This window comes from Lissotriton vulgaris, chromosome 5 (genome assembly GCF_964263255.1).
Source record: "Lissotriton vulgaris chromosome 5, aLisVul1.2, whole genome shotgun sequence".
Classification (NCBI taxonomy): Eukaryota; Metazoa; Chordata; class Amphibia; order Caudata; family Salamandridae; genus Lissotriton; species Lissotriton vulgaris.
The window spans coordinates 728443640-728468848 of NC_141693.1; the positions used below are offsets into that span (position 1 = coordinate 728443640).

A 25209-nucleotide genomic window follows, 5' to 3' on the forward strand; every position below is an offset into this window, starting at 1 on the left:
GAGTGAGCAGCTTCTTGATGCAAACCTAAAGTGGAACCTGGATACTTTCAGATACCTGGGGTTACAGGTAGGCAGGCACCTTAGTGGACAAAGCATGAGCAGCTTTGCTGGACCTCAAGAATAATACCTCTATTAGAAAGAGCTCCAATTATCTATAATGAGGAGAATTAGTTTGGCTAAATTGATCACATTTCCAAGATACTACTTTGTAACATTCGAAGTGGTGTTACCAACTTCCACTTTTACACAGCTTCACTTGATATTAACCAACTCTGTTTGAAGCCCTTCCCTCATACAGTAGCACTGCGACTGCTGCACTTGACACTTGATGAAAGACAATTGGAAGCGCTTGATTTGAACTGTACTACTTGGCTGCTGAGCTCCAGTGGGTTTTCAAGCGGCTTTCAGAATCCAGGACAGTGCAACAGGAAGTAGGTAGCAGGAAAATAGCAGAACCACTACTGATATATTTCACTTTGTTTTATATGTGTGTTTTATCTAGTGGCCACAAAGAGAAACCCTCAGCAGTTAACCTGCCAGTGCTGCCTCTGCCACAGTTGCTCATCCCCCACACACGTTCCTGGAAGTGAGTTTGCAGACTTCCTCGCATCCTCGGCTGCTCTTAGCCAAAGCTCTCCGTCCACGGCTCCAATCACCTCCATTGACTGCAACCGCCAATGCCACTGCACACAATATTTTACGATCAAGGCACAGTATTGGCCCATGCTACTTCACCCAGACCAACCTAACCCCTAAGCAGTAAATCAGTAACTTTATTCCCCATCTTTCTCTAAAGTATGCTTTGTTTGGGGGATTTTATCAACCTTCACAACCAACACCATTCCCCTCACTCCTGGTGCAACCTGCAACTAGATGGATGCCTTGTTCTCCCCTGAAACAGCTGGGTTTGAGTGATATTTGGAGAGTTAGGGCTGGTATGGAGTGAGGGTATACTTATCATAACAAGAAATATAAGCATTGTCTGGAATAGATCATTTTTTGGTGGACCAAGCAATCAAGACAAACATCCTAAGTGTGCGACATTTAGCAGCAGATCTATCCGGCCAACCGGTGGTGGTTATAGACTTGAAAATTCAATCAGGCCAAATCACAAGAAGGTGGACTTTAGTTTAAACCCTCCTATCTGACCAGGAAGTGGTAGATAAATTAAAAGTAAGGATGATGGAATTTGGGAGATAAATGTTACCTCAGCTCCGCAACACGTAGTCTGGGACTCTCTTAAGGCTTTTATGAGGGGCATTTTGATGTGCATCTCTGCCCAGAAGAACAGAAAACTCAAGAAAACGGTTGTGGAGTTAGAGCAGGAGATCACACTTCTAGAACAGAAACTCTGGTATCGATATCAATTAGAGGAGCCAAATGAGGTACTTCTTAAGGAAATTCAGGATCGGAGGTCCAGCACGGCCGCAGTCCTACAAATCTAGAGTTTGGGGCCTTTGGGAGGCGAATAAGTTAGCACATTTTGAGTATAGTGAAAAACCAAAACTGAGCTAGTGAGGAACGAAGTGAGGGAGGTTAAATGTATGGCTCTGGGAAACTCCTAATGAAGACCAGGGAGGTTGAAAAGACAATTTTGTGAATTTTGGTGTTGTTCTCTTTAAGCAGAGGATCTGAAATTGACAGTGGAACAGATTAATGGGCAGTTCGAAGGCCTGACAGTAGCCAAGCTTTCAGAGTAGGAGAAGGAAAGCTTTGATCATGTAATTACCCTGGGAGAAGTTCACTGGGTAATGGAAAAGGGCAAGAGAGGGAAGGCAGCTGGCCCCAATGGGCTCCCGAATGAATACTACATGACTATAAGGGATGTAATAATCCCGTTTGCGGCTTCGCTTTTTGTGGGGATTTTAGAAGAAGGGGTTTCCCACCTGAAGTCATGGAAGGAGGCTATAGTTTCTTTGACTTTAAAACGGGGTAAAGATCCCTAAGTGCGAGTCCTATCGGCCCATCTCTCTCCTTAATTGTGACTATAAGCTCTTCGTAAACTTACTGGCTAATTGGCTGAGTAAGGTGGTGGGAGGGGTGATAGTAGACAATACAAAAGGTTTCATGAAAGGAAGGCATATGCACAATCTCAACCTTGAGCTCATAGGGTTGATAGATTGGGCCTCGTGAATAAGGCCTCACTTGCTATTATAACGATGGATACCACCAAGGCTTTCAATAGGGTGAATTGGCAATATTAGAATACTCTTCTGGGATATTATAACTAGGGGAACAAGTTCTGCAGGGTAGTATGGGAAATCTATAAAGCACCCTCAGCTAGAATTCTGTTCAATGGCAATTTACCAGTGAGTTTTAAAATAACAAGAGGTGACAGGCAGGGCAGCTCACCCTCCCAGTTATTATCTAACTTGAATATTGAGCTCTTAGCTGGTAAGATTAGAGGGGACATGGAGTGAAAGTCATTAAGAATGTGGACTTGGGGGGGGGAAATATCTCTTTATATGCCGAAGATGTGATGATCTATACGGCAGGTCCAGCTCCCACCTTAGCTCGTTTGGATTGCCTAAGATATGATTTTGGGAAAGCTTCCAGATATGAGCCAAATCCGTTAAGAAAGAAATTATGACTGATTTCCATATAGCTGGGTCCAAACTGGAATGGCATGGTGAGCAGAAAAAAACGATGGATTTAGGGCCAAATCTTTGTACTGGGGTGAATGTATGACATTGTTCTGCATTCTGTCCATCAATTGTTCTTTTTGCATTTAAAAAGGGGGCAGAGGACAAGTTCATGTACAAGTTTGGAAAAGTGAGAGATTTCAAGAAGGTGAAATTAAAAGTTTTGCAGGCGGCTGCCCTACTATGGGCACAGACCAAGAGAACAACAAGTTTTCCTTATTACAGTAGTTATGCCCCAGTTTGGGATTCCCCTGGCACCGTAAGTGTTTGGAAGACATGTTGGCAATGGGGATGAGGGAAGTTGGAATTGTGGATTGGGGCCAGCTGCTCCAGGCCGGGAAACTCTGTTCTGGGGAAGAGTTTCAAGCAATGACAAAGGGGTCCCTTTCGAAATTCAAATGCTACCAGTTGGATAGTTGGGCTTGGGCCCTGGGGAGGAGAACAGTGGTACAAGAGAATTCGAGGAACACTTGAATAAGGGACCCTTGCGAAAGAAGGAGGTGTCAGTATGGTATGGATTAATTTTGGATATCTTGGACAGAGACTTCTGCCTGCCTGTGACGTTGTGGGAAGAATATGTCTCGAAGCCACAAATAAATCAGTTATGTCAAGTATCTTTGTGTGCTCTGTCTAGCACTGCAAATCCCACCTATTTGAGAGGAAACCATATGTTCTTCCTCCACAGAGCGTTTTGGTCACCTAGGTGATTAGCCAAGATGCAAGGGTCAGAATAGGCCTTTTACACGAAGTGCAGGCAGTGCGATGTGGACAACTCTCATATGTTTGTGGTCTGTCTCAGTATACAGAAGTTTTGGGGAGAGGTTGGTATGGTTTTGAGTGGCATTTTTCAGAACTGCATGGAGGTAAGCCCCAAATTGATTATTTTTGGGTGTTCACCTGGATCGAGGGAACCTCATGACACTGCTGTTTTACTTAATTTTTCACTGGGAGAAGAGAAATTTGCAAGCAGTTGACATCTCCTTCGGGTCCTAATAAACCGGACTGGTTGAACTCAGTCATATATGTTTGCAAGATGGACTCAGATCGATCCAAAGCAAAAAGTACCAAAGTGTGGGCCCCTTTGATCACATGGTTGGGAAAGAAGATGGAGAATGGACTCCAGGGGCAAGTTCGTTTAGGGTTGTAAGGATTTCCAGACGCAGTCGGGCTAATTTTAGCCCGTGAAAGTTGGAACTTCATCCCCAACTCAGAAACCTAGGGCTTCTTGAGGGCAGATCAGTTCGGTGGATAGAGATCTAGGTGGTCAGTCAGAAGGGAGCATGGCAAATGACGACCCAAAAAAATAAATTAACAGTCCATGCTGCTATTCAATAGTACGCTGAAAGCTGCGCCCTGGTTAAAAAGCTTTAATTGTGGTCTGATTTAGTTGATGTTGATAGAAATCTCTCTGATTTGCATGAAATACTAAATCTGATGGAGAAATATTCTTTGCTAACAGGTGGGTATCAGGTTTGGCACATTCTCCACACAATGATTGATTTTTTTGTTGCCTACCTACTTTTAATCAGATCCCTAAGACTTTATGTGCTGTCATTTATACATGTATTAACATTGTCACCAGAAAACAAAATAAGTTATATGGTTAACAAATGAAAACACAGTGTGGCTTTTATGACTTACTTGGGTGGTAGGGAAATTCAAATCAAATCAACCTTTCGTGATTATTAAAAACCTGTAACTCAGGGGTGTCTTTAGTTGGCCCTGGATGGCTGGATCCATTCCGCACTTTCAGGATAACCACTAAGATAATGATTTCCATTTGGAGTCATTGTAAATGAATCATGTGTGGGTATCCTAAAATCTGCCATGCATCCACCTATGTAGACAAAAGCTGGATAACCCACTACAATTGATGCCAAAGGGATAAAGGGAGAAATTTCTGCAATATGAAACAAGATGTACATATAAATGGTTCCCATCTCACTGTAGCCAAATCATTTCTGAAACAGTCATTTACGCTCAGTTACCTTGTATTTCCTGAACACGGTCTGTACGAGTTTGGCAGCTTCGTACAGTTCTCTCTGTTCGTGGTCCGAGAGGGTCAGCTGGGCAAACTCGTTCTCAACCCTCTCACTGGTGGACGCGCTCAGGAACTCTGACCAATCAGCTGCTGAGGGGAGGCTGGTTTTCTCAAATGACATTTCGCACATGGGAGAGCCCACTGGGCTCAGGCTGGTATTGGACGGAGGGGTCAGAGGCTCACTGTACATAGTCCTGAAAAATAACTGTCAAACCATTAACATCTCTCCTATTAAGAAAAATTACACAGAACATTTCAAAGAAGTAAAACATTCTCAATTACAGGAGCAGTGAAATGTGATTCAGAACAATGACAGATTGCGTATCTGAATGGGAACCATGGTATGTGCCAAAAGTGTAGGCCTGCCTTTTTATTCAACCACACTGTGCAGGCTCTTATTATAACGTGAGAGAAGTGAAACTGCAAGTCCAAGAATGCAAAGTGCTGTAGGATAAAATAGCAAGTGTCTTGAGGTATCAAACATGTCATGTGTCCTCTAGGCACAAAATAGGCCTATTTTCTACAGTGAGTATTAGGCTGTGGAAGCTTGAGCTGTTAACTGCATGCACCCTGTTGAGGAATTTGATACATACTATGATTTCAACTGGTAGGAATTATGAAGCAAACCTTGCCTCATCTTACAAACCAATATCCTTCCCAAATATATTAAAGAGATGTATCTGCTTCCCAAAAGCTTAATGCAAATATGGAATTACTCCCTGGTTACCACAAGACCATGGGAGGAGATGTAGCCCAACGACCAGAGCTGTCAACTTTAGAACTTGGTAACCAGGTTTGCGTCATGTCGGTTCAACATCAGCAGCGGTTCCTCCATGAGATTAGAGGAGGGATTGCCACCCCCCCTCTGCTGCAGAAAGCTGGAAAAATGAAAAAATAAAATGGTAATAAAAGGATTTTATTACCATTTTATTCTTCCGGCTTCCTGCCGAACAGAGTGGGCAGGGCTGGGCAAGTGTTGATTGTTGTTGTTCCCTCCAGTATGAATTGCGCATGTCACTTTGGCCGTCTACCTTGCTACGGCTAAATCGGCATGCGCAATTAAACCACTCCAACTCAGCTGTCTTAGACAGCTGGGTTGGAGAGCAGGTACAGGCCATCAGTGCGGAGCGCTGAGGCACCCTGCTCCAGCCAATGCAGACCCTTCTCTCATGCAGCATAAGAGCAATGTCTGGATTGGAGCTGTGAGACCTTGCACTGGAGGAGTCTAGAGCCTGGCAGGAGAACACTGAGGATGCTTTGCAGGCTAAGAATGTAAATTAATTTTGTATGTTGTTTCATTTTATTTATGTCGACCCACCATTTTTGAGGCTCACCAACCTGCTAACAGAAAATTGAAATAATCGGACTTGGTGTAGTGTAATCTGGTGCTTCAGTGGTTTTAGCCTGGTTCGCAAAATTTAAACTGCAATAAAAAAAACCTGGAGGAAGTGCGTTTTAGAGATTGATTCTCTCATTTAGTGCCCCCATGCTTCAACACATTCATGTATACAGACTGATCCAGTTCCTCTCTGCCTTGGTGACTGGGTAATAGTAACTACTGAGATGGATCTACAAATGTGGTACCGCTTTGCATCAGTACATTTGTTTTTTGAGATGGATCCACTCCGTGATTGGATCATTGTACATTCAGAGTTGGATCTTCAATCTTGGCGCCCCATTCGATCAAACATTTATTTGTAGCAATGGATCCACTACTTCAGTGATTGGGTATTTGCAATTCATCTACCAATCTGCAGGCTGGGCACTCGGGTGCCTCAATATATTCAATTGCAAGGAAGGGTATGCTCAATGGGACCCCAGTGCTTCAATGAATTTAATTTCAGAGTTGGAAATCTACCCATTCTGGGAATGAATAGTGGAAACAATGACTCCTTCAGTTATTACTGTAACTCTCCTCTGGAAGCAAAAGGTAGCCAGAGACATTTCAGGAAATCAACAAGAGTTGTATAGAATTAAGGTCAAACCTCTCTATAATTTCCGGAAATATATACATAATGCCAAGGAGTAGACAAAATGTCCGGAAGGTGGATTGCACATCTTTTACTCCGGAACATTACAAAGAGATTTGAAATGACCGCCTACAGTAATTACACACGCTCTGTTGGGCAGTTTTAGGGAGTAGAAACCAGACCATATTTCCTCACATTTGTTTCACTGCTTTAAATCACTTAATAGGCTCTCATCTGCAGGGGAACTCATTGCAACCGTCACGAGTCATGGAAATGCTTACTGACTTCATAGGTCTCAAGACATCAAACTACAAAATATCACTTCTCCCATGTATATCCAAGACCCACATATTAAAGCTCCCTTCTGTACTTTTTACGTTAATAAATTTCCCTACATCTTTAGGCGCAGCCAATGCATTCCAATAGGAAATTACTGCAAGGCCATTTAAGGCTTTCAAGCATTAGAATGGGAAGTAAGAACTAGGCACACACTTCCTCACTACCATTTATTCTACACTATTTCTGCTGCTAACATCATTATGATGATTCATGGTGTTTTCATGCTACGTACCTTATCTGAGAAGCACTTGGGAGATGATCCGCATCAGCAAGGTAACTGGCCAGCCAGCTCATGGTCGTGCTAATGGCCGCATTGTCTGCCCTCTCTGCAAGAGGTGGCTCCATGGGCACAAAGTCCTCTCTCTTGATTCTCTCTGGGGTGGCTTCAATTATATGCTCTGCCAGATTCATCATGTTCACCTGTGGGGAGAAGAAAGAGGAATAGTGAATGAAGTAGGTTACAACATAACCAGCTATCAATTTAGCATTCACTGGCAAAAGATCTTCCATCAATTTCAGCCTGACCATGAAACTGTAACTAGCAGTTCAGTTACTTAACATATACATGCAGATTTGCTGGAATATAATATAATATTTTAACTCATTTTATGAGTGCAGATTTGAAGGTGTGTAGTGTTTTTACTCAATTAATTTTGTTTAAAACAGGGATTATTGCTTTGCATGTCACATTTTTTTAACATAATTTAGCCGATCCCTATCTTGCACAACCAATGAAAAGGTATCCTTTGGAGCTGTTGTCAGCAATTCATCAATTTATTTGTACGCATAATAATCAGATCCTGACAGTCATCGTCACAGTAGCACCAGAGGCGGCTTCAGACATTTTTGTAGGGGAGTGTGAAACATTGCTGATATCAATGTTCTAGTACATGCATTTGCCTTTCACTTCTTCAATTCTCTCCTAAACATAGAATTCAAATATCAAATCTTCTCCTATTAGAAGTACTAAGCGCATCCCCTCTTTCGTCAGGTTACGTTTGCTCATCATTTCTTTTCTGCTCCTCTTGAACTCCAGGACCTTGTTTTTCAACCCTATCCAAGATGGTTACCCATCGATCAGCTCACTTTCTGCTTCCTCGAACAATCCTTACAAATTAGACATTTGGCAAAATGTGCCTAGATTGACTAAAGGAACCCCTAAACAAAAAAGGTTTGCTAGGTCCAGGAAAAATGTCAACCTTAAAACAATATATTAATAAATAACGTTGTCCTTAAGCAAAAAAGTTGATTATTCAGCAGAGGTGGCTTCCTATTTGATAGCTGCTGTTGATATTTCAGACATTAAAAATGCTATAATACCGTTGCCAAGATAGAGTCGCAACTGAGTGTACACGGAGGACTGTAAAGAGCAAGAGCAGTGACCTCCATCTTGGATAGGTGAATACAGGCCTTGATTCACGGAAATATTTGTTAATTAGCATTATGTGACTTAACTATGCACATGTTTACTATACCTCATTGCTTTTCTGCTCTAATTATATTATGTTGGACATATTCCAAAACGAGTGTAATGATTTTGGACCTGTAAATATTATTAAAATACACTGCCACAGAAAATACTTTTATTTGATTTAGCAGCACATGTAAATCTGACATAATGGAATAGGAAAGTGATGCAGTGGAATACTTCTGGTGCTGGAATACACCAGTAAAGAGTACTTTGGTGATAACAACTTGATACTGATAACTGCGCTAGTCTAAAATGACCCAGTAAAGGCCACAGCAATGCAATTAACTTGATCTTGCTGGACTGCCAGAAACAACATTGAAATACTAAACGAGACAAGGAGGTTTAACACATATTCACACTTTGTTTAGAGTGAGACAGTATAGGTATTGCTGCTGTTCATGTATCTAGCCCTGGTAAATAGGGTAGCAATCAAGCGTGTCTGTGAGAAACAGCATCACATGTAGTCTCTATCGGTTTAATTTTTCTGTGGTCAATATGACTCATGAGCTATAGATAGAGATGAGTTGACAAGTAGTTCATAGCCAAAAACTCTTGCTTTTTTTTTTAATAATGGCAGTCTTACCACATCCAGTGTCCCCATTTCGCTTTGTTTTCCTTTTATTCTGCCTTATTCTCCGAGGTCCCTAATTCAATATTATCGGGACTTCCTAAGCATCTTAGCTGCATTCTCTGCTGTGTTTTCTCTATGGTAAGATACGATGAGGTAGCATGAGTCGTGAAAGGAATCTTTCCATCTTTCTGTTTGGTCGTGTTAAGAGTGCAATATCTTGAGGGTGGTGTGAAAGTGTATAGATGTGATAGTGCATGATCATAGTGCATATTCTAGAACACTTTCCCGAATATGGTCTGGTTGGACCTCTGTCTGGGAGCTCAAGGTTCTATATCAAAAAATCAGGGAGTGTTATTTAATCATAAAACAGAACCAGTCTAGCCTCAAGTATGATGTGTGCGGAATTAGGACCAGGATATTTTACCGTTTGTGAGTTGATGAGAGATGGTGTCCACCATCTCAAGAAATTCACAACTCGAATAATGCAACCTTACGGATAAGCTATAAATTTGGCCCAAGTAGACTAAACTGGGAGATGTTACTTATCTCAAGAAATAAAATGGTGAGTGAAGATAGGTCCACCAGTGGCTACACTATATCACCAATGGCATTATCAAATTAAAAGTGGTACAAAGCCAGAAACATATCAAAACAAATAAAGGCAGAAACACTAAACGAAAAACAAACTACCAAGCTAATATCATGAAATGCAGGTCATCGATGTCATGAATGTTGAAATATTAATTGGTTAAAGTATATACGTTGAGGCACAAAAGTTGGAAAACGACTGTAGTAAACATTTTGGGATGTGGAATCTTTGTGAATCGCTAATAGTTTAAATACACATGAGCAGACGGGAAGAAAGGAGATTTATTCGCAATTCCGACTGAAGAGCAGTTAAAGATAGGTCCATACGGCAGCACCATATAATCCTCAAGTCTGAGTACACTCACAACAGTGCTTGGGCACTTGACCCCCAAACTCACGCCCTTAAGCAACATGTCATCACGACGAAGACAACTCCTGATGCCCCTAGCCAATTTGCTTAGGTCTGGTCACTTTCACTGTGAAAGTACTGTTTCTAGTAATTTAGTTAGACAATGAGCCACGGTGCAGAGCAACGTTGGAGATTCCCTACCTCGTTTTCAACCATATGAAGGTGCTTCTTCTTTGGACCTTGGTCCCATCACCTCTCTGTTCATATTTGCACTAGAACAGAGGTCTTCAAGCTGGGGGTGCACGTCCCCCTAGGGGTAGAGGCTTCAGTCCCATGGGACGCAAACCCTTCATTAAGTACTTAAGAATGAAAATGGCCTGGAAGAGCGGCTTTGTTTATTTTTCGTATTTCCAGGCCGTCTTCATTTGCACGACAGTTGAAATGTCAAGAATGATAGAAGAGATGGACATCCTGTCCCCCTACCAGGCAGGTTTCAGGCAGGGTGTCTCGACCATAGATCAGATCTTCAGGTTAAACCTACTCTACTGGAGAACAGCTGTAATTGAGGGCGGCACTCTATATACCATCTTTGTAGACTTACGTGCCGCCTTCGATTTGGTACCCAGAGCGAGGCTGTGGAGGGTCATGGAGGAGCTAAACGTCCCTGGGGATATCTTGGCAATCCTGATGAGACTCCACTGCAACAACTATGCCCGAGTAAGGTGTGGCAAAGGTGGCAAGCTAACCGAAAGGTTCCCAGTTCGCAGAGGAGTGAGACAGGGCTGTGTCCTTGCACCGACCCTGTTTTGCCTCTTTGTGAACGGGGTTGTTGCCCACCTAAACAGGATTGCCAACACCGACGCTCCTAAGTTGACAGGCAGCAGGGTGCCAGCAATTATGTTTGCAGATGACACCCTGCTGCTGTCTAAATCCCCTATGGGAATCCAGCGCATCTTAGATGGCTTTCTGGAGTTTTGCTCCAAACGTGGATTGGAGATCAACCCACAAAAAACTAAATTTATGATATTAAATGCAAACCCCCATAACCGAGCCCCACCCAGGCTCGGCACTGTCCAATTAGAACGTGTCCATAACATTGAATACTTGGGGATAACTTTAAATGAACACCTAACCTGGACGACTCACCAGACCAAAGTGACCATCAAACTGGCTCAGTTGGCGGGTGGCACGATGCGTCTGGCGAACAAATCTTCGTATCGCCCACTATCCCCAATTATCCATATCTACAAAACTCAGGCCCGGGCGGGTGTCATATATGGGGGTGAATTGTGGGGGCATTCCAAACTCCCAAAACTACAGACAATTGAAAACAAATTCCTGAGACAGGTTGTCGCTCTACCCCAGAGCACCCCCCTACTCCCCCTCAGATTGGACCTGGGAATTCGAACAATAACAGAAGAGCTGGGAATCAAACCGCTAACCTTTTGGAGACGCCTGTGGTCTAGCCCAGACCTTATAAGCTACAGAGAGGAATTACAGGAATTTCTAGAGCTGAGGAACGCCAAACGAATTCCGTGGTTGACCTATGTCAGGACAATGCTTGAGGAGATAGGGTTCCCGGAACTATGGACGGATCCCTTAAACTCTTGTGCAAAGACTCCAAAGAAAGTACTTGTGAGAGCCTATTATGAACTGATGCTGACAAAAGTCATTGATGTCACGAGAGAAGGATCCTTGACACATTCGTTCCTCAAAGTGAAAGACTCTTACTATCTTGAAAGTGTCCTTGACTCAATCTCCCCAACACTAACGAGAAAACTATTCCTACAGTGGAGGTATGGATGCCTCCCTCTAGCTTCATTTACAGCGTCATGGCAATTACGATCTACCACAGAACTATGCCCAGTGTGTGCTCACCAGAAAGAAGACGATGTTCATGCCGTCTTCTTCTGTAAGGGCTACGAGAAGAGCAGAAGATACTGGCTAGTCCCGCTACTTAAGAACATGGGCTTTAGAAATTTCCAACCTGCCTATAGAATTTTAAAGTCAGACCTCTCTCCCATTGTGGTTTACGCCCTCTCTAAATTCTTGACTTCTATGTGGTTCACCCGGAATCGAGCGCTCAAAAGACTTATATAATAGCACCCCTGAAAATTTTATTACTTTTATTGCACCAATGTTCCATCTTTCTTAAAATGTTCTTAATAATTGGATCACATTATGTTTAATCTCTTTTACTGTGTATAAATACTATGCATCTTTTATGATCTGTGATCGAAATAAAGGTCTTTGAAATGAAATGAAATGTCAAGAAAAGTAAGGAAGCTGTGATCCTGAGCATTGGGGTCGTGAAGTCAACAGCTTGGCTAAAAACAACAAATATTTTGTAAGTATATTGTTGTATTTACACTTTCAGCAGCTGCATTTAAAATAATGCACACACCAACAAGAGGGAAATGAGGTGTAAAATAAATGCACTTTAAACTAATTAATGGGAAATGCACACCTTCACATTATGAAACTTGGTTAATGTGATTAACGAAGATGACTGTATAAGAACAGCGAGTCACAATATTGAAGCCTGGATAGTGCAGTGCATAATAGTGACATGTTTATTGATAATGTTGTAAGGTTCCAGCATGTTACAGAAACCAATGTGAATATGTAGGGAATTATTCTAAAATTGTATTGAACACTGTATAAGATTGACTGCCACACAATGATTTTGTGTATTTGATCAGGGCCACTGGAATTATGTGGGAGGGGAGCACAATAGACAAATTATGCACTATAATGCAACGCATTTTCTACTAGTATTACTTAATTATTTTGACTTTTTTTCACATGGTTGTACTGTCTGGACAAAGATTTCACCTCATTAGTACCAATTTAACAGCCAAATACAGAAATAAGCCTTTGAAAGTTGGCAGTTACCCTTTGCGAAGGGCTTCCAATGCGCACAAATATGTCACCATGTTTTTAGTAACTTTTGATCCATTTGAGCCACAACCAAATGTGTTAAAATATGCATGTTATACTGCAGGTGGTGGATTATATGAGAAATCGTCAAATACATAATTATGTAAAAAATGCCACGGCTGCAGAATCCCATAATTCCAGCGGCCCGGTATGAGAAGAAAAAACAAGTGCTTTCAAAGAATACATAATTGTATTAGCTAACCTGACTGTACCTATTGCAGGATTTCTTTTTATATGTCTATAAAAAGTACACTTTCCAAAACCCAACATCCTTACAATGCCTTTAAAAAATAATTATTTTTTGATATCATGATGCTTCAAATTACTCCATAAATTAAACCACTTTAGTCCCCCTCCTTGAACTCTCACCAGGGGCATCTCCAAGTCCCCATTAACAAATCTGGGGTGGTTGTTTTTTAACAAAGGTTATGGGTAGTCTTTGAAAAAAATTAAAAACACATGGGCACCTTAGTTCTCATACCCCCTGACAACTTTGGCCTATGTTTACATGAAGATGTCCTTCCAGGTGAGTTGAGAGGGTACAAGGGAAGAGCCCAAAATGGTTATATTCAGAGACCTGATTGCCCGCCCCCCAGGGGTTTCTGCGTAATGGCTCAGGAGAAAGAGTAAATGAGTGAAATTCATGGATAGCATCAAAAGAGATATCCCAGGGGAGGACGCGCTATGTGGAAATCACTTTTTTCGTTTATAAATGCGACAGCTTCCCCCATGGCTTGAAGAAAGGGTTGAGAAATGCAGGTTCATTTTTTTCTGTTTTTTGGTCACCATTAGTGCAGCAGGTGCATTATCATTGGGACAATGGTGAGAGGGGCCAATGCACACAAATAATTAGATGAGAGTGGCACTTACACAAAGGGGTGCGAATCCATTTTACTTGTTAGCTTTAGGGTCCAGATTACAAGCAACGGGGGATGGAGAATGTGGATAGGTTCCCCTTTTTTTCTAAACAAAGTTGCAGACAGTCTGCTTTGGACGTCGGGCCTAGAAATAACAGCCAGTGGAACGGGCAGAGGAGTAGGCATCATTGCTGCTGCAGGTCCAGTGGAACCAGGATCTAGGGGTGTGACGGCCCAACTAAACCCCTATTATGGCTACTTTACTTATTCCTTTCTTGCATTAGGGCCAGTGTTGTTTTCGGCATCAGACCAATGGCCCAAGAGAGGGAATAATTGGAGCAGAAGACACACCTCAGCATTAGGCTTCAGGGAGATGGCAGAAGGAGTATGGGAGGGGGACTTTAACAAGGAGTAGAGAAGACTTCCCGCTTTGCAAGGCAGTAGGTCTCATTAGTGAAGCAAGTGAAGTGGCACTGGGGCCCAGGAGTGTGAAGGGCCCACTGCTTCCCAATTAAGACTGTCTTATACTTTATAATAAGACACAAGGAGAGCATTAGGGATGAGGTGGTTCACACGTGGGTGCTCATTTTTACTAAAAGGGACAGAGAATCTATTTCAAGAATGGAATGATGGCCTGCTGTGGTAGGGAAGGGGTGAAAGAGACAGAGAGGTTCACCTACAATTCTTGGCTGAGGCTACCATTAGTGCAGGAGGTGCAGTTGCATTAGGATCTAAGAGCATGCAGGCCTCAATTAACGGGAGTAGTGTTTTTTGTTTAGTTCAGTTTTTATGTGTTTGCTCTTTTATATATCTCACATTTAGTGTGTAGTATGAGCTACTGAAAAAGTGCCCCTGGTATTATCTCATAAGCCACACTCCCTGCGCTCAGCCCTAACCCTCACAATTACCCAAGACTTTCCCTGAAGTTTTGGAAAGGGCCTGACTTCAAAATGTTTAGGATTGGGGGGGCTCAGAGCAAAAAGGTTTGAAGACCTCTGCATTAGAGACATTGTGTGTGTAAGCGGTTAAGCTGCAGCTACCAATGATGTGCATTTTGGTAGCTCTGGAAACACCCTTCTTACCTCCATTGTCTCCGAAAATCGTGAAGCCAATAACAGGAACAGAAAATAGACAGCATTCTCTAACATGTTTACTCCTTGTAGCTCTCTCATTCCTTGTCTCTTAGCCCCTCAGCAGCACCTAAGATACGGCTAAGTGTCAAAGAGTGGGATAAGGGGTCAACTTGTGTTAAGTCATTTTGGGTCCAAGGGTCACTTTTGCTACTCCTGGCATTTTGGTGATTTGACTTCCTTGGGATGGGCCTGTAAAACTTGAAGGTGTGCCGATAGATACAACTCCTTGTGGAAAGTAATGCACAGCTCTTACACATGGTCTACAGTTTATTATACTTCCATCCGTGTAGCTCATGACAGAAGGTACACTTTCTTAAAGACTGTCAACAGCGGAACCTGTAAAACAACTAACTGGAGAATTTGTGTGGGTAAACACTCCTTTGGGGAACTTTTGGTTTGGAAGCCTTCAAGATTTGACGCTGAGCACCCTTGGAGTTACAAAATAGAATGACCAACTGATTTCCAAACATGTATTTATTTATTGTTTATTGTAAGTTTAAAGTGTGGACTTAGTCACATAGAAAACTATGGGCCTCAAAAACTAACTGTTTTAGCATTCGCAAACCATGCTAAAACCATTTTTACAATATGCAAAGCCCATTTAATGATTTAGAACAGATTTTTCCAATTGTTAAGTGGGTTTAGGAAACCATTACGAAATGGTGTTTGTAAGGGGAGGGCTTAGAGCATTCCTTCCAAATACCGATTCCTTACGGTAGTAATGATTTACATTCGATATTTGGTCGCAAAACGTTAAATTTTATCACAGCCTCATATGAAGTCGAAACCTATTTGCAAATTGTAAAGGTTGCTCCAAGGACCCCTTTCCCTTCGGGTTTAAAAGCATTTTTTAGGAGCAGTGGACCACTGCTTACTTGTTTGAAAAACATTTCTTTTTCTTTTTAAATGCAGCCCATTCTCCATTTAGAAAATTAAGCTGAATTAAAACAAAAAAAATTGCTTCATTGAAGAGCAATTAAAGTCATGGTGGTCTGCTGACCCCAGTAGGCACTATGACTGTGATTGTAGCCAATTGTAGTGGATCTCAATTTGCAACCTACCTCGTTAACATTTATGATGTAGATAAAATTGCGACCAACTACGATTCAGTATTTTGTGAACAAACCTATTAATTTGTAGGTGTGCAAATTGCAACCACTTTTACCAAATGCATTTTTAGTACATGAGGCGTTAAGTGCATCACACACAACTGCAGCAGGTAATAATATGACATAGGCAGCATTATTAGAGTTTAATGGCTAGATCCGGTCTGCATACTGTATAAAGCATAAATTTCCACTCTGTTTGTCAATCAGCTAATAAAAAGATGAAATAAGTTACAAAATATAGAGAGGTGCTTAGAGTATTTGCATAATGGATATGGGCCATAGCCAGGTGAGACAACTAAATCCGTATATTGTGCTAGGTAAATTCTGCATGTCCATGCCTCTTTCATTTTAAAACTGATACAAAATCTTCAAGGCCAACATGCAGCATACATGCAGGATCACTTTTCATAATTTCAACAGTGTATAGCAGCGGGCTGAGCTGTAACCTGCGAATGGAGCTGCGGCAGATGAAAGATATTCTGCCGTTTATAAAAAAAATTAAAACCTGGCTCTATCCCAGAGTTTAATGCCTACTTGTCTTTGTCATAGGTTTCTTTTCCATCTCTTTAGCGCCAGGATACCCGATGGGTTGCAGTGTGCTTTACAAGTACACATTACATTACATTACAAGGAATATCGGAGAATTCCCAAAGGGGTGGAACATCTCAAGGGTCAGTAATAGCATTCAGATGTTGACTTCTCAAGGAATCTATCGATCTCCCAAATTTTTTGTTTTTTCTGGCACGCTACCCAGCATATTGTATGATTAGATATGCAGTTGCCGATGTTAAGAAGTCCTTCTCTGCATAATCCATTTCACTACATTTAAACAAATGTGGCCAATGGATGCTCAGAGATTACTGAATGGATAATCCCACCCGCCCACCATTGGATAATGCTGAAATATCACTAGCGATTCTCTGACATACTTAAGAAAACGATGAGTGGTGCAGCAACAGAAAAAACTACTTGAATTTTATTATTGTCTATTGTTATTGTTATTATTATTCATTGTCTGAATCCCAATCGTCATCTTCGTCCTCTCTTAAAGATGGTCTCCTAAACATCTTCAACTGGATGACAACCAACCAGTTGAAATTAAACGGAGACAAGACGGAGATCCTCCTTCTGGGCAAACAGCCAGAGCTCTGGAGTACATCACACAGGCCTGCCCAGATGGGGGATCTGCCAACACCAGTGCATCATGCAAGAAATTTGGGAGTAATTTTGGACAATAAATTGTCCATGAAGCAACAGGCAAGCAAAGTAGTGGGTCTCTGCTTTACTATCATAAAATGGCTTAAGAAGATCCTGTGGATGCTGCCCATCCCTATGCAAAAAACAGTAGTCAATGCCTTAATTACATCCCGGCTTGACTACGGGAACATCTTGTATTTGGGGGCAAACAAGGCAGTCTTAAAAAGATTGCAGCTGGTACAAAATACGGCTGCCCGACTTCTTTGCCATATACGTAAAAACACCAGCGTGTCTCCCTACTTGCGTGAACTGCACTGGCTGAGGGTGGAAAATCGTATCAGATTTAAGGCTTTAAACTACATGTTTAAAATCAAATCAGGCACCGCTCCTAAATTCCTTCAGACACTAGTTCGCCCCTATATCCGTACAAGAAACTTACGGTCCCAATCAGCAGAAAAGTTCTGTGTACCTAGATTCAAGCTCTCCAGGGTGGGAGGAAGATCCTTTGCCCATCAGGGCCCCACTATCTGGAACTCACTACCACTTCACATACGTAAGGAGGGAAGTCTCTCCAGGTTCCGCAAAGCGATAAAGACCTGGTTGTTCGATCAGTAACCTTGAACGACCTCTGTTATATTATTCCATCCATGCTGCTGCGCTCTCAGGCGCCGGGAAACCCTTTTTGGGTAGCTGTTTGCGCCATATAAGTATAAAAAATAAATAAATAAATCCTCTTATCTCTACAGTTCAGGGAGGGGGATGTTGGAACAAAAATTGGGTTACACTCTCCTCAAGAGGAAAAACAAAAGAATTGGCTAAGGATTTGACAATCGGATATCTTCTACAAGAATGGGACATATTTTTTCATTTAGATTATTTTTACTAGAATGAAATGTTTGCTCTAAAAGGATATATGTTCAAACCTAAGATTAAGAAGGAAATACAAAAGATCTCAAATGATATTCTGTCCCGGCAAAGGTCTTTATGAAACTGGTGGAAGTGAAGCAGTGGTGACAGAGCTAGGACATTTCGAGGCATTTTTCATGTTTATTATTTTATTTTTTTAAAGAAATCCAAATAACCCTCATTTTTTAAAATACTTTTCGCAATCAAGTCACAAGGCTCCAGCAGTCAATGTTCAGCTATGAATAAAAATGATAAAATAAATGAAATTGCAATCATGAAGGTCTTCTTACTTACGATACCCAATCTATGGATTAATACTGCAGTATGGCTAAGTATGGCTATGAAATTACCTGAAGATGTGATGCTGAGAGTGACGTAAATGCCAAGTGACTGCCTCACATGCTTCAAAAGTATTTCAAGAGAATACCAAACGCACCATAAAGCTTGGATATTTTCAGCTCTAGCCGAAGAATTAGTTGATTTATTTATTACATCTCAAACATTGCAACGTACAAGTGCAGTGAGTAAATAGATGGAACACTGAGCGCTACAGAAATTGGGAGCATCAGGAACAAGCATTGGCAAAGCGAGTAGGTTTTTTCTACGCAAGAGCTATTGCCTTTGCCAATGCTTTTCAGCCATATTGTTTAGCAGCTTCGAATGGAGTAGATGAGAGTGGAGTAGAGTGGCGTGGCATAGAGTGGTGTGGTGCTGTGTAGTGTGAAGAAGCATGGAGTGGCTTGAGTGGCATTGAGTAGAGTGTTGTTGACTGGTGGGGGTACAGTCGAGTGACCTGGTAATGAGTAGAGAGGAGTGGAGTTGAATGGAGTACAGTGGTGTAGAGTGCAGTGCTGTAGAGTAGATTGGCATAGTGTAGAGTTGAGTAGAGTACAGTGGCATGACAAACAGTGGAGTGGCATAGAGTTGTGCTCAGAGGCATAGAGTAGAATGGACTGGGGAAGACTAGACTAGTGTACAGTGCAGTGGCTAGGAGTGCTCCAGAGTAAAGTGATGTATAGTGCACTGGGGTAGAGTACAGTGGAGTAGAGTTGTGCAGAGTACAGTGGTGTAGAGTCCGGTGGCATAGAGTAAAATGGTGTGCAGTGCAGTGGCATAGAGTAGAGTGGTTTAAAGTAGAGTAGGGTGGTGTAGAATACAGTGGTATAGAGTAGAGTGCAGTTGCAAAGATTCCAGTGCAGCTGAGTTCAGTAGCATAGAGCCGGGTGGTGCAGAGTAGAGTACAGTGGCACAGAGTGCAGCAGTGTAGAGTCCAGTGGGAAAGAGTGGAGTGGCATAGAGTGCATGGTGTAGGGTAGAGTGGCCTAGAGTGCAATGGCATTGAGTGCAGTAGCATGGAGTGGTGTAGACTAGGGTGCAGTGTAGAGTGCAGATGCATGAAGTGCAGTGGTGTGGAGAGGTGTAGAGTGATGTGATGAGTCCTGTGGCCTGGAGTAGAGTGTTGTATCGTAGAGTGTCATATAGTGCAGCGGCACAGAGTGAAGTGGTAAGGCGTAGAATGCAGTGGTGTTGAGTGGTGCAGAGTAGAGAGCGGTAGCGTAAAGTGCAGTGGTGTGGAGAGGTGCAGAGTAGAGTGGCGAAAAGTGCTGTGACCTAGAGTAGACAGCTGCAGAGCAGAGGAGTGCAGCAGTATAAGACCTTGCATCTTTTGGCGTTGACTCCCTGACCTTTTTGGCTTCCGACCTCCTTTTTTGGACCCTGTTTTACTGGCATATGACATGGAGAGCTTTGACACTGCTAATCAGCGCCAAAGCACTGTGCTTGTCATATACCTACTGGTGATTGGTGTATAGATGGTTGGCTGATTTGAGTTAGCTGTAAGTCCCTTGTCTAGGGGTCAGACATATACCTAGGGCATGTAACTTAAATGCACTGCCATGGGCTTGCAGCACTGGTTGTGCCACCCACAGAGGTAGATCTTAAAACATGCCACAGGTTTGCCCTCTTGTGGCCTGTGTGTGCAGGTTTCTGTTACTCTGCTTGGCATTTAAAAGCCATTTGCCAAGGTTCTGCATATTTCTCGCTACATTGGAGTACTCTCTGGGGGCAGTGTGCGGTGTCGGTAAGAGGCAGGGCATGGGCATGTGTGCGCAACATGCACTGGTAATAAATATTACTCTATGGTGTGTCCGGTACGGTGGGGCCAGCTTCTCGCACTGATTAACATGGGGGATCAGTGGAAAGGCTATTGAGCAGTATTTCCTATGTGCAGAAGAGTAGCAGTATAATGTTTGATTTCGATGAGTTAGTAATGGCAAATCCTCTACGGTCAGGCAAGTGGATTTGCCATTACTAATGTGGAAATGCCACTTAGGGAAAGTGGTTATTTCTGTGCTTCTGGCTCTATGTGCCTGTCTCCAATCCACATCTGGGTGCTGGAGGACAGCTACATCTGTGCATTCCTGATAGAAGGCCATAAACAAGGAGCTCAAGGGAAACTGCAGACCTTTGACTTTGAGGGGCCTTCCAGGGATGGTAACAAAGGGGTAGAATTTGCACCTACATTCCCAGGCGCATGGTCCTGGCCCCACTAAAGATATTGATCAAGCCTCCCAGAATAGGATGGAAAACAGGACAAAATTTAGAGAGGATCTGTGCATTTCAAAGGGGGCCTTTTGAACTGATCTCATCTTCAAAGTCCATTGTGGTTATAACTACTGGGGCTCTGCCCTCCAGAGATCTAGACGCCTTTAGAAGAGTAACTATACTACTCTGGGGCATCGACAAGAGGGACCACTGGGGCAGGAGGGACTGCAATTGGATTAGCCACAGACTTGTGGTGGCTTGGGCCTTGACGTGCTCCAGGAAGGGGATATCACTTGGTGGATTTTGCCTGGATGTTGCTGGCCTACAGCTAATTGCCAACTATGGTGGCCCCGGTCCTTAAGCACTCCACAAGGGCTGGTTAGCTGGCCTCCTGTCCAAGAGATCCCAGGGCCAGGAAGGATCATCAGGGCCATGCAGGGTGCGGCGGAAATGGGTGGAAGTGACCGTCGGTTGGGACAAGGACCGTCATTACATACAACATAATCACACTGTGCAGAGGAGTGTGCGTAATCTGTCGAGGTCACCAGCTTCCTCTTCCCGGACCCACGCCACTAGGTACTCTGATGTGGAGAATATTGTGACTGGACCCGAGGGGCCATGCTGTGCCATATGTGCACCCACACCTGGCTACTTGGAGCAACTGCAGCTCACACCTCTGCCTGAGGGAAAACATTTCTTCAATTGTTAAGTGCACTAGCATCCGGTGTCACAGTCTTTTGCCTACGGGGGAATAGTGATCCTGCACGCGTGAAGATGTCGCTGGGTGCCCGAAGGTCTAATCTGGAGGGACAAGTAAGTGAGTAAGTAATAATTCCTTTATTTGGATATAAAACATATCTTTAAAAGATTGCACAAATCACATTATGTACAGTTTTATGAATAAACAATGATTAAAAGAGTGGAGGGACAAAACCAAGTAACTCTTTCCATCCCCCTTAGGTGGTTCCAAAAATTTTATCAAAGTGTCACCAGTGAGTGCAACAAGTATCATTGGCTGGTGTAGTTAGAGTGGCTGGGTCGCGAGGCATAGTCAAAACCTGTGATTTCTTGACTATTGCAATTGTACAGGGTATGCAATATTGAAACTGTCATGTTCTATGTTAATAAGTCAGCGGGAAAGTGGAGAACCTATGAACAGTCTGCATATATGTTTCTGCTGCTTTTGACGTGGGAGGGATTGCTTGGATCGTGAACACCTCGGGAAGTATGCACATGGGCTTATGCTGCTTACAAGGCTGAGAGGATAACGTGACAAGTGAATACGTATGCCTAGAACATATATTTTCTTGCCGTTTTGCTGCTAATGGGAGAGTTTTACAATTGAATATAACTATTAAGCCTATATCCAATGTGTATGTCAATTTGATTTCAATGTGTGTGTAATACAAAGACCAGTGCTTTATACATATGGTGTTTAGTCTACTTGTAGTGTACTCAGTGTTTTGCAAGGGTGGTGTTGTGCCAATAAGTTACACTTTGAACCTGAGGATAAGCCTGACTGCTCTGTGCCAAGCAACCCAAGGGTGAGCACAGGTTAATGGGCAAATGTATTGTACTCATCCTATCTAGGATGTGGATTTTCTCTGGCTTCGATGCTTCCCAGCCAGCCAGACACCGATGGGTCTAAGAAGCGGCATAGAGTTGAGTGGTAAAGAGCAGAGCATTGTAGAGTGCAGTGGCATAGAGTGGTGCAGAGTAGAGTGCAATGGTGCACAGTAGAGTGTATTGGCTTAGAGCAGAGAGGTGCAGAGTAGAGTGGCATAGAGTGGAGTGGTGCAGTGGCCTAGAGCAGAGTTGTGTAGTCACGTTGAGCTGTGGGTCCCAGGGTGGGGGGTGAAAAGAAGCCACATGGAAGGGGGATGGGTGGGAGGGAATAGAAGCTAAATGGAAGCGGATATGAGAGACAGACTGAAAACACCAGCACTCATATTGAATGTGCAGTAACCACACCTGTCGCCAAAAAAGTGTACTAACCACACTCACAGTGGTATATGGTGGAAGCATATTTTTTCAGCAGTACATCTATACAGCTTCACAGTAACATCCAGCTTCTTCAAATGACCACAATCTTAGAACCCTCTACGATGTCAACCCATTACATCATAGAGTTCCACAATGGAAGAAAGACATTTCCACAGAATGCTTGAACACAAAGGAACAAATATCTCCAAAAACTAGATCAATAGATGGACACAAGTACTTAGTCCATGCTCCAGGGAAGAGTCAAACACAAGAAGAGGACATGACCCTTGCATGCCGCGACAAACACGATGAAGATAATGAGAGCGACGCTGAGGATAACAAATGGTAAGCAAGGGTGGGCTATAAACCCACTGTTTGTAAACAACATCTTTCAGAACCAGCAAATGCCCTGTCTAGGCGAAACCTACAAAGGTATACTCTATGATCGAGCATTATCTGTGATATACCCAGATGCAGAGAAATCTGCTCTTTTTAACAAGTTTATTTATTAGGCTTTTTAGTGGAGAAGCATAACACAGACATTAGACACCCCACAAACTGTAAAAAGGTTATTGAAATCCTTACTCTCTCACATACAACACTATCAAGCAGTGGCGTAATGCAACATGATGAGGCTCGCCTGCAGAATGTGATGAGGGGTCCCTGAGTCTCCATTAGCTCACATATATTTATTGATCTTGGGCTTAAATAACTGGGGGCACCTGGAGAGTTGGTGTTCCCCTTTGTTGCAGGAGGTGCAGGGGTCTGTGTTACATCCCTTTATCAACGTGTAAACTTTGGAGGAATTGGATCAAACCCGCCTAAAAAGGAAGTAATCTCAGGGAGGATTGCGGGGAGCGGATTTTCATGCAACAGTTTCTTTATGAAGTTCAGGGTATTCATCCAAATTACATTGCACTGTAGAAAACTGAAAAAACGTGGGGAATGAAATGACGGATTAGGGAACAAGAAACAGAAGAAAATACCTCCATGAAGTAGCATCTCCTCTTCTTTAGCCCTAAGCACCTCAAGGTACATCTCGCTACCCTGGATCTGAGACAGTTTAAGTAAGCCCTTGAAGTATCAACCCGTGTGAACAAGAGAACTTTGTTAACTACAAACACCTTCAACCTCCCTGAAGGAGAAGACTGGTCCGGGTATCAGGACTCATACATTTCTTTCTTAGCGTCTGCAAAATGTCCTCTTATCGGTGATAGCACCACTAACATCAAGAAGTAAAGGACAAGTTTTCTTCAAAGCTCATTGAAAATCTATTCTACAGTAGCTTTGATTCTACAAAGTCACCAGCTCTGTCCCTTTATCAATGTTGCACTGTCCCTTGGTGGGGTACCAAGGCCCCTGCTAACTCATCTTTGCTGGACGCCAAAGGCACAACCCTGTCTTGACATCAAATTACTTCTTCCCATGTGGTCTTCAATGTGTCTTCCCCTAAAACCATCTCTTCCAAGGTGCACGATCACATGCTTAGCTCAATTGCACAGTGGATTTCCGCATAAGGGTTTTTTTCCATTGTAAATAGGTACTTGGAGGAACTCCCCTGATGCCTTGTGCACCACAGAAGAACCCACAAGATCCTTCTTATGTGATACCAAGAGAAACTCGGATACCTCACACTTGCCCAAATAGTCAGCATTATTTCTTTGTGCACAAGCCAGGTTATGAAATATAGGTCCAAGTTTGCAGCTACTCTCCAGAAACTTTCACGCTTGCAGATAGATTAACTGAAGTGATATTGCAATCAGACACCATATATAGTATTCTTTCTTTCCTGTCACCTATTTTAAATACTTAGTTATTACGCTTTGAATAAGTTGTCAGGTGGGAATATAGAACAGATGTGGGGTTTTCACTTCAGTAAGTCCATTTCTCAGATGATGAAACATGCTCAGTCACATTTGCTGCCTCACAGCGCGCTATAGAGAGAGGTTGTACCATGTCAAGTTGCATAGGTTGGCAGTCATGCAGTGCCAGCACTCAAACTGAGCGTTTTATTAAGTACCTCCTCAAGCAATCATGGTGACACAAGTGCCACATTTCTGACGCAGTGAAATGACACTCAAGTATTCATTTTGCATACCTCAAGAGCATTTACTGTTCATTTATATACTTCAGAAAAAAGATAATGTCCATTTAGTTTAACTTTCTTGCAAGTGCAAGGATGTGAACAGTTACGCAGTTTAAGACTATAGGTGTGCGGATTTTTTGTAACTTGCTTTTGCACAGCTATACGAAATTTCGAGAAATATTATGCACAATTATGCATAATGGCATGAAATGCAAATCCATCATTTAGTGCCGTCTTCAAATTGTGCAGACCCAGGCGGCCAGACTTATCCACAAAACGCCAAAGTGGCAGTCTGCGAAACCCCTGCTGTGCAAACTGCATTGGCTACCAGTTGAACAAAGGGCGGCCTTTAAGATCGGCTGCCTGACTTTCAAGTCTCTTCACTGCACCAGCCCCGACTTCCTCAAAACACTGATCACGCAGCACCGACCGGCGCGCAATCTCCGGTCGGCTCACTTCCACCTGCTGGTCGCCCCAAAGTAA

The 25209-nt window shown here is 42.8% G+C and overlaps 1 protein-coding gene across 1 annotated transcript in view; it reads right to left on the reverse strand.

The window, feature by feature from the left end:
• The window catches only part of LOC147711447 (calmodulin-binding transcription activator 1-like), a 1194547-nt gene that overhangs the window by 135049 nt on the left and 1034289 nt on the right, over positions 1-25209 (reverse strand). Inside the window, exons 12-13 of the mRNA XM_086919489.1 lie at positions 7225-7412; positions 4631-4877 (exon numbers count right to left, since the gene is read on the reverse strand). Coding sequence (XP_086775615.1) covers positions 4631-4877; positions 7225-7412 — 435 coding nt within the window. The remainder of the gene's footprint in view (positions 1-4630; positions 4878-7224; positions 7413-25209) is intronic.